This window comes from Polyodon spathula, unplaced genomic scaffold, assembly GCF_017654505.1.
Source record: "Polyodon spathula isolate WHYD16114869_AA unplaced genomic scaffold, ASM1765450v1 scaffolds_741, whole genome shotgun sequence".
NCBI classification, from domain to species: Eukaryota; Metazoa; Chordata; class Actinopteri; order Acipenseriformes; family Polyodontidae; genus Polyodon; species Polyodon spathula.
In genome coordinates this window covers 1-10,000 of record NW_024472229.1, presented here as the reverse complement: position 1 = coordinate 10,000, position 10,000 = coordinate 1, and the positions used below count along the sequence as shown (strand labels likewise).

The following is a 10,000-nucleotide window of genomic DNA, read 5'->3' as shown; positions in this document are numbered from 1 at the left end:
AACCAGTTTGGTCAGGGAGTTGCATCAATAAGAGCACCACCGCAAGTAAGAAAGTTTTAGATCTATTTTAATGTATGTATTACCCACCTATCAAGAACCTTGTTTTTACCTTGGTGAAAAATACAGATGAAATTCTTTGTTGAAATGACACAGACTGTGCTCCAGTTTGTGTTTTTAAAGTATATTATCTCAGGGGTAAAATGTATACAAATAGTTTCAGTCGCTAACATGTAGGCCTGCTTCCTTTTTTTTACCCCTTAGGAAACCATCAAGTTGCATCTCGGACGATCCCCCTTGCTTTATGCTGATGTTTGTCCAGGAAAGAAAAGTGATCATATCACTGGCTATAACCAGATTTTACTTGAAAAAACATGACTGCTGTCTACACTACAAGCTGCCTTCCTGCATCACTGTATTGCTGCCTTATTGATAAATATATATCACTTTGCTCTAGCTGCCTATAACACACAACACTATACCAATAAAACTACAGTATTTACTCGTCAGATTCAATCAGGTTAAATCAACGTTTCACCAAGTGCCTTCACCTCAGGGCCATTGATTGAAGCAATAAACTTGAAGCTACCTATTTATGTTAGTATTAGCAGCTGAAATGATGTTGTATTTTTCATACATATATTTTGTTATTTCTGTTCTTTTGTTTTAACTGAACCCTTATTTGTTAGATTTTCAGTTTTTGACAAGTGGGTGGATGGATGACATCCGAGACATGAAAGCTTACGTTCAGTTTTAAAAAAAAAAAAAAAAAAAATGAAAATACTACAGCATGCTGTTTAAAATGTAAATCCTTTTGTAGATATGTAATGGGGGGAGGGAGCATATTATGTGCATGAGAACAACTACATAAGCAAAAAAAACAGGAGCATGGCAATATTTATTCAAACTGCTGCTTTATATATATATATATATATTTGGACTAGAGAGGTAATTCCCTCTAGAGTGCCTTTGTTAAAACAACAGTTAAACCATGATATAATTATAGTTCCTGAAATAATTAAACTTTGACTTATTACCCATCATATTATATTCTTAAAGCCAAAAATAGCCGTTCAGTTGTATCAGGGTTTGCGCACACTTGACTCTGCACTGTAACTGCAGCTAATGTTTTCGGATCAGGTCAATTGCATTGACGTTTATAAAGCTGTTGTATAAAAACACTACACATTTTCAGACCAATATTTTGGTATGTATTTGAACTGGAATTCATACAGCTTTGATTTGCTTGATTTAAATTGATTTAAAGTAAATTGATGTTTAAATACAAGTCTTTATTGATTTGTTTTATATATAAAAGGGAAGAGCAATAAATTGTATTAATAAACAGCGTTTTTTCTTTAAGCTACATTTTCACACAGTGCAAAATCTCATAACTAGTTGCAGTGCTTTGCTAATAACAGAAAGAAAGCCAGATTAAAAAATGCAACCCGAGAGACAGGAGACCAGTGTAAATCCAAAACTAAACTCCTAAGACATAACTGGGCCAGCTACAGTGTAGCACTCAGACGGGATGAGCAGGGTTCAGTAATTACTTAACAAATTAAAGTTTTGTTGTATTTTTTTAATTTGTTTTAAATATACAAAAGAAAATGAAGAATTAGCACGTGAGTTGGTCGGTGGGAATGGCAGTTTTTTTTTCTGGAGGCTCAATGACTCTCAGACACTGATCTGCAAACTCCACAAACAGAGGCTCCTGCATGGCTTCCTTCATGATGCTTTCTTTACCCTCGGCTTTGTCTACTGTTCGCAATAACTGTCTGAGATGAGGATTATAGAGCAGGGCTTTCACAGCTTCACATTCACCTGAGAGGGGTGAAAAAATACACAACTTTAGTTGGAATAATCCATTCATTTAAACTTCCAGTTACCAGCAAGGACATAAAAACCATATTGGCAAGGATGACCGAACCATTAATCAGTTTGAACTTTACAAGTTTGAAAGCGGTATCTGGATATTCCATCACACTAAAACAATGCTTTCACTTTAAGTGATAGTTGTCACACATGCAAACCAAGTAGCCGGATCTACGGTACCAAGTTTACTTTTGCTACCAACACGGAGCCTGTTGTTAATTATAACGTGTAACACCTAAAATAAAACCTAATTACAACCATGTGGTAGAAATGGGTTTCTGTGTTTTACCAGTTTTATATTAGGAATGGCCTTTTATAACACCACTCACTCCTTACCATTTGTAACATTAAAACGACAGCAGACCACGTTCCAGGCAGTAATGTCTTCTACGATGTTTACACACACAAGGAAATAATCCGTTTTGAATCCAAAAACGGAACATGCAGCTTTTACATGCCGAGCTCAACAGGGCTCTGGAACCTGTGCTTTTGAATGAGGCACTTGAATCCCAACCTGTAACTGGTTAACACACAGGATGAGATGTAATCTATAAACACAGAAACGGTCCATTCACATACCTAAACGGGCGAGCTGCTGCAAAGGAACTCTGTCTGATTCTTCATCTTCTTCAAGGAGATCTTCAACAGACCACCTGCTTTCTACAATGGGGAGGGAGTGGCTAATCAGAACAGTATTGAATAGCACAGCAAGGACCCTTTTAGTACAGCTACCGTACACTGCATCACATACCTGCAACCATTTTAACAGATTTCTGAAATGTATGTCAACAGTACACAGTATGAAAAAACATGAGCAGTCAATTCTGCTACCAGGTTTCAAATTGCGTCTATATAACAAGGTTGGACATACGTACTACATGAAGTACTACAAACGTAGAATTGTCTGCTTACCTGTACTCTCCGCTTGTCTCATTTCCCGTAGTGTGGGGGACAATTCTGATTGTTCAGTCTTTTTCTCATTGTCTTTCTTTGGTATACACTCATCTGTGTAATTGATACGATTATGAGTTACAATTAGATCATATATTAGGGTTACTATCCATACTGTTAAGTTTGGGTAATTCCACACGAATGGCTCAATTCTAGTTATTTTCAGGTAGGAAAAAAATGATTGATTATTGATAAGTGTATTTTGTTTCAAGTTACATATGATCAAGGGTCCTGTTTACAAATGAAATGTCACAGGATACTTCAGATCAATATAGGTACTTTACATGTATGCATGCAACATGATGTAAATAGTACAAAAATAGCAACTGTGTTTAAAACAAATGTAACAGCAGCCAGTTGTTTGTATGGTACCTTTATGTTTCTTGTAGCAATTCAGCGAGCAACTGTAACGAGAAAGGGCAGGAGGGCACATTACAAACCAAAAATATCAAACATTGTGTATGGAACAGAACTTGAAGTTTGGTTTCTTATTTTGGTGATTGGTTTCTTATGTATTTATATTTTACTCTTATAATAATGAAAACATTTGCTAGTACTACATATGAGTTTTCCTGACACTAAAGCCCAGGGAACACAAAGCGACTTTGTGTTTTGGTTTCAGGAGGACACTAGGTTACAGGCCACTGCATGGCACACCAGGGGAGACTTAAGGTTTGATACAGCAACGTTGCCTCAGGTTTCAAGCCACGGTGTTCTTGAAAAAGTCGTTTCTTGTTCCCTCAGCTTTATGGTTTATTTCAATTCTACAAGAAACAAAACTAAAAAGTAAATGTCTCGTTCTTCAGCTCTGATGTTTTGGGGGTTTCTTATTGACGTCAGGATTTTTACTAAAAGGAACACCTACAAAATGCTGTCGCCAGTAACACTGCAACTGATTCTAGTCGAAAACATTGCGCTGTAACTTTAAAGTTACAAACAATACTGTAGATAAATGCAAACCTGTTTCATATAGATTTCTGTTGACGTGTTAATAATTAATAATAACACTTGGCTCTTTAAAGCTGATACAAACGTACCACGCGTGTTTGTAAACTACTGCTGCGCTATGGCGTGCCCCAAGCCAGGTCCCACAGTCGGCCTGCTATTCAGGCAAGTCCGAGGCCGCACTGGATCAAAACATGAATATTATTCAACATATGGCATTATGCTTACTCATACTTACTATCTGATCAAACAGCCCGGGCAGCGATATTTCGGCAGCCCTTCGTTACAAACACTGCAGATCTGCATGGCGAAAAATAAATGTACACAATCAGTAATCTTAAATTCCCTCCACGTGTAGCACAAGCACCCCGCTCGCTGGAGTCGAGTCGGGCTGACTGTTTACTCAACTTTCGCCCCTCCCCGGTCACACACGTCCCTGTAAACTGATAGCTACATGCATTCATAAAGCGTCTTCATAGTGTCTTACTTTGAAAGATTTAAATGTATAACGGGTTAGAATTATCTTTATTTTTTATGTCTTTCGTTTTACTTCTAAAAAGCGATATATTATATATTTATAAATCTAAACACGAACGGCAGATCTAAATACTGCCGCACAACCAATACACCCGGGCGGTGGATTGGTTTTCTTAGGGCGGTGCCTTGAAGATCCAATAATATTTTGATCAATAATATACCCTTGATAAAAGCAGTAAAACGCGATTTCTTCTTTTTTTTTCTTGTTGCTATTAAAAACAGTCCCCATGTTTTTCTTCGAGGAAATTAAACCATATGTTGTTTATTAACTTACAAAAAAAAGGTAATGATGTTTAAATGCTATATTGTTACATTTATCGGTTGCTATACTTTATCTTCTAAAATCAACACTGGTAATGGTGAGCATAGCAATGTAGCTTTGCAGACTTTGATACAAATATGATTAAAAAAAGCTTAATATTGCTAGAAACTGTTAAGGGAACAATTCAAATATCGTGAGTAAATAAACCACTGATACAAACAGCTTTTTTTTTTTTTTTAATTAGGCCGACAGTACATTCGTTTTGTTTGATTTGACTATAGGCTATACAGAGATAGCAGGGACACGAACATTACACTGTATCTTTACACACACACACACACTCGCAGAGTTTCCTATAAGAAATGTGTTGCTGGCTTTAAAAACGAACTTCATCTCGAAAGTGTTGTTTTAAATGCTTTAATAAACGCAGATTTACACAGATAAGCATGAGACAGAAATCCTACACTACCTGAGACCAGACTCAGAAAACAGAAACACACACAAAAAAATAAAACAATGAATTATGAAGAGAGCTTTTTAATAGCACACCGTTGCCTTTGTAGTTTATAATTTGATTTATTGTATATGAAATAGCTTTTGGAATCTGACTGTTTACAATGCTTGGTCCGCTAAACATATTTTTTTTATTCAGTTGCGTATCACTTATTAGCACATTCCTGGCATTTTGCACTTCAATTTGAAATATGCAGATATTTAATAAACATCGTTATAGAGCAGGGGTCTCCAACCCTGGTCCTGGAGGGCCGGTGTCCAATTAAGTAATTTAGTGTTAGGGTAAGGGTAGAATTGGAACAAGGAGTGGCATCGGACCTCCAAGACCAGGGTAGGAGACCACTGGGGCTAGCTCAAGGTTTCTCAAGCTCTGGTATTGTCCTTGGCTACATATAAGTATGCAAACATATAACGCACATTTTCCAAATTATAACAACTTCAATTCAAGCGTGATCTTCAATAATAATAATAATAATAATAATAATAATAATAATAATAATAATAATAATAATAATAATAATACGTTTAACAATGAAGAATATCAGGAGTAAATAATTATCAATATAGGCTTTTAATACAAATAAATCAGTAGTCAACAATATTATGAAAATACAAGGACTTGTCTCCAACTCTACAGTACAGTATACGGCAGATATAAAGACTGCGTGTCATTCAGCGGTCGCTGACCAGGGTCCTGAAATGTCGAACGTTTCTGTCCACGGTGAGTAAGGTGCTGAAACACGGGAAATCGTCCCATTTTCAAAGCCGGTGTTGATTCAGAGACAATGGGCAGCCCGGCATATTAATTACCCTCAACAGTGCGCACATGAACTCGGTTGTCTTTGGATGCGCATCGCAATGAATTTAGAGCACTCCTGAAGTTTTTTGCTTTCAGAGTATAAATGATTGGGTTCCCAATCGCGTTTACAGTGAACATGACGGACGCTACATTTCTGAAAATAAAAACTCCCAATTTCAGTTTTTGAGGACAGACAGCAGTGCAAGCATCCCACAGGACGCCAACGAAAAACGGCAAGTAGGACACAGCTGTCAGGATCCAAATTGCGATACTCGTTCTTGTCACACGGTCTTCAGCTGGTCTGTAGGTAGGCCTTTTATTATTTGGAAAATCGTGTGCGGCGAGTCTCGTTTTCTGCTTTTTCAGTATTGCTATTATTGCAACATAGGTAACGAAAATACACCCAAAAGCAACCATACCGGTCGGAACTGTAATAAAAACCAGGTAGTCTATACAAAGTGGGTTATATAAATTGGAGGTCATTCCTAGCTCACTACAGTTCCATCCTAAAAGCGGCAGACTGCCTAACAGGAGGGCGAGTCCCCAGTTAACCAACACCGCCGTAAGACTTTGCCTTTTCGAAACTTTAAATCTCAAATTTGCCCAACTAGAAACTGTGAGGTAGCGTTCGATTCCAATGCTCATCAAATTGTAAATCGTTGCCAGCAAACCGATCGCATTCATCGAATAAACTCGGAGAAGATCTTCAGAGCCGTAAATGGTGCTTTCTGGTTTCTCTATGAACAGCAAAGACACCCATAGACCTGAGATACTCGTCAGCAGATCCGAGGATGCCAAACTGCAGAATAAAATGTAGATGGGTCGACGGAAATGTTTTCCATGCAGTATCGTAACGATCACAGCGCAGTTGCACGCCACTGCTGTCAAGTTAGTAAGAACTTGAAATATTCCGAGCGCCAGGACCAGCTCCGAGCTCCAGGGATCAGTCGTGTTCGCGTCAGTGCAGTTCATATTCAAACGCGTTACTGCTATACAGATTTAAATGAAATATTCGCAGATTTATTAAATTGTTAACAGACAGGCAAACTCTTTTTATAGCGTCATGTGTTAGGATTTAATAACTCCCTATAATGGTGAGGGCAAATGAGATGTATAGCGTCATATACCACCTGTTAAATATTAAACCATTATCATGGGTATAATGATTTTAGTGATAATTTTTTTTTTTTTAAATCTACCAAGCCAACACGCAGGCTGTGACGTTTTAGGAAAACTCCATTAAAAAAACAAATATGCAACGAACCTCAACGATATCAAACTGTGGGTTCAGAGAGACGAGGAAATACATTTAAATCAGCAATTGATAAATAACGAGCTTTCTTTAATTAAAAAAAAAAAAAAAAAAAAAACACTTTAATCTGTTATCTTAACTTCAGTACTCGATATATATATATATACATATCAAAAAGTTTAAATATTTACACAGTACATGTTTTGTTGGGCTAATGGAATACATTAATATAGCCTATATTTAATGATAGACAAGCATTATTAAAACGCCCGTAATAAAATATATCAAAATCTTTATTGGTGCTTAATTCTGCACGGTTTTAATAGAGGAGAGAATACAAAGTTAATGAAATCTTGTTTTCATAGTAGAAAGTAAAATGGGAAAATTAAATTGAGTACTAATATCTCTGTTGATAGGTTTATTTATCTATAGTCCACTAACTAAACCATATAACGAGTGTGTGTTTCTCATTTTCTAACTCTCTTTAAAAAAGCTACCCTGTATAACCAAATGTTTATAACTGAAAATGAATCGTATGTAGCATATCTTAAACACATTTTAGTTTTTTGTTTGTTTGACAATAAAAATAAATAAGTAAATAAAATAAGGATGGGTTACAGATACTGTATTAACATACGACAAATAATAATATAAAAATCCTATTAATTATGATACATAACCTTACCGGCCACTAGGTGTCATTGTTATTTTAAAATCTTCAATCCAGTACCTCTTAACTGAAAAGTATTCGTTCTTAGGATGTATCAAATTATAACTCCATATGGTTATTTTTTATCAACGGAACATGATACCTAATATTCATTTGGGAATTAAGAATGTAGATCATCTTGATAAGGCGTGCGTGTTTGAATTGTAACCCAGAAGCAGAACCAACTACTGCATTGGCCTTGACAGTAGAGGTCGCTGTTTTCTCATCTAGACACGCACTTGTAATATAATTATTATGTAACTGGAGTTGTTCCGTTCATGCTGATTATTGTACTGTGTCATGAAGCTGTGTCATTAGTGATAAGCAGAGAGAAGTGCATTTTACAACTCCTTCATATAAGAATCGGAACGGACAAAAAGCACATTCGTTTTGGTTTATTGATAGTAATTATGTACCAGGAAGCTCCCTACACTTCTGCGTTTTAAATATCTGCATACCACGTGTTAAATTCGGGGCAGATATTGGAAACTGGCTTGTGATTTAGGTCATGCCAGTGTGTGTAAACACACACATACACACACACACACACACACACACACACACACAAACAGTTAATCAATTTATACATATACACAATTAAAAGTATTAAGATATGCGAATCATTCTTGTATGATCAGATAATAAAATATTTAATATGTGCAATATTTCAGAGAAAATAAACTGTAATCAATTGAGGGATATTTTATAATATAGTTCATATCATTTATACGAAAGTAGTATTATAACAGCAATGTTCGGGTGTATTGTATGAATGGTATTGAACACGTGTACTTGATACATTTTATAGGGCAATTAAAATTATTAATAGCACTTTCAGAGAATTGGTTATCAGAAAGTCTTAGCTATCAGAGACAAGGCAAGAGGAGGAGCTACTTTGTATGGAACCAGGTCAGACCTTGAAGATATAAAAGCCTCAGCAGAAATGTGAGCACACTAAACAACTCAGTCTACACTTGCATTGAATCGATACAACAGAGAGAAATAAAACATGATGCAACTATTTCTTGTATTTATCTTCACTGTTCTACCGCACATCACTGTGGGGGCAGGTAAGCTGTGTACTAGTTTACAATTTACTTTATTTTGAGTGGAAATGTATGATTTTTTTAAAAGGTGTTCTATTATTTCAACTTTAAAATGACATGTTGCATGTGTTGTTGATAATCAGCTGCATAATAAAAACCCTTCAGAATCCTATTAAATTGTTCTGCCAAATTAGATATCCTTTAATGTAATTGCATCTTCTTTCCCATCTTATATAGGCAGTCAATACTGGTGCCATTTATATATGAATTGAATATCAATATTACTAAATCAAATCGTTTCCTTAATATATAATTGCTTCAGGTGTAAAATCTATATATAGATATTCAGGTGTAAAATATATATATATATATATATATATATATATATATATATATATATATATATATATATATATATATATATATATATAGATAGATAGATAGATAGATAGATAGATAGATAGATAGATAGATAAAACAAGGAATCCTCTTTTCTAAGTGGTACTGCGAGTTTAGACAAGCGCTGGTAATTAGTCTCATCCGCTGAGCATTGCTGATCTCAAAGGAGTCAGATGCGCATCTATCACCTGTTGCCGTAAACACATTTACTGTGGGCCACTATGAAACATATTGCAACTCCTGTATTACGTGTTTAAACTCTATATTATCTGTGTAACCGTATTCAACAATTAGCATTTTTGTTGTCTATAAAATAAAACTGTATTACAAAGCTAATGACAAACCGTTTAGAAAGTAAACTACAGAAACACTACGTGAATATTTATATGGGTAACATTTACAGCTTTATTCCCTTTCAGAAGAAGGTTGTGGAAATAGAACTGCACAGCCTTTCATAAATAAGTTCAACTATGCCAAGCTATGCGCTTTGACTATTACACACTGAACACGTTTGATTAACTTGCAAAATCAATGACCTACTGCAGCGGTCATTAAATCAACTTCTTCAACTTACTAGCGGTGATGGGCTCCGATTTGTGTTGTCACGCTTTTTTCCCCATGGAAAGGTACAATTTTCATAAGAAAAACACAATTACACCCATTTGATTACATTCACATTGCCGGGAGCTGTCTTCAATGAAGTCGCTGGCATTCC

At 35.8% G+C, this 10,000-nt stretch overlaps 2 protein-coding genes and 1 long non-coding RNA gene across 3 annotated transcripts; 1 reads left to right on the top strand and 2 right to left on the bottom strand.

The window, feature by feature from the left end:
- LOC121308571 lies at nucleotides 1-660 on the top strand. Its single transcript, XR_005948525.1, has 2 exons — nucleotides 1-45; nucleotides 262-660. It is a non-coding gene; the product is annotated as an uncharacterized LOC121308571 (long non-coding RNA).
- A 904-nt stretch (nucleotides 661-1,564) lies between these two features.
- On the bottom strand, nucleotides 1,565-4,359 carry LOC121308570 (zinc finger HIT domain-containing protein 3-like). Its single transcript, XM_041241041.1, has 5 exons — nucleotides 4,007-4,359; nucleotides 3,196-3,227; nucleotides 2,785-2,877; nucleotides 2,452-2,532; nucleotides 1,565-1,821 (listed from the first exon to the last, which is right to left on the bottom strand). The coding sequence occupies exons 1-5, from the start codon at nucleotides 4,072-4,074 to the stop codon at nucleotides 1,616-1,618; spliced, it is 480 nt and encodes a 159-aa protein (XP_041096975.1). The 5' UTR covers nucleotides 4,075-4,359; the 3' UTR covers nucleotides 1,565-1,615.
- A 1,523-nt stretch (nucleotides 4,360-5,882) lies between these two features.
- On the bottom strand, nucleotides 5,883-6,851 carry LOC121308569 (lysophosphatidic acid receptor 1-A-like). The gene has a single exon (XM_041241037.1). The coding sequence runs from the start codon at nucleotides 6,849-6,851 to the stop codon at nucleotides 5,883-5,885; it is 969 nt and encodes a 322-aa protein (XP_041096971.1).
- Nucleotides 6,852-10,000: the final 3,149 nt, after the last annotated feature.

Excerpts from the sequence above, each read along its gene's own strand:
- LOC121308569 (XM_041241037.1), bottom strand. The coding sequence starts at position 6,851 with ATGAACTGCACTGACGCGAACACGACTGATCCCTGGAGCTCGGAGCTG.
- LOC121308570 (XM_041241041.1), bottom strand. The coding sequence starts at position 4,074 with ATGCAGATCTGCAGTGTTTGTAACGAAGGGCTGCCGAAATATCGCTGC. Across the intron at positions 3,228-4,006 it reads CCGGGCTGTTTGATCAGATA|TTGCTCGCTGAATTGCTACA; the intron begins GTAAGTATGAGT and ends TTCTCGTTACAG. Across the intron at positions 2,533-2,784 it reads GAGACAAGCGGAGAGTACAG|AAAGCAGGTGGTCTGTTGAA; the intron begins GTAAGCAGACAA and ends TCCCCATTGTAG.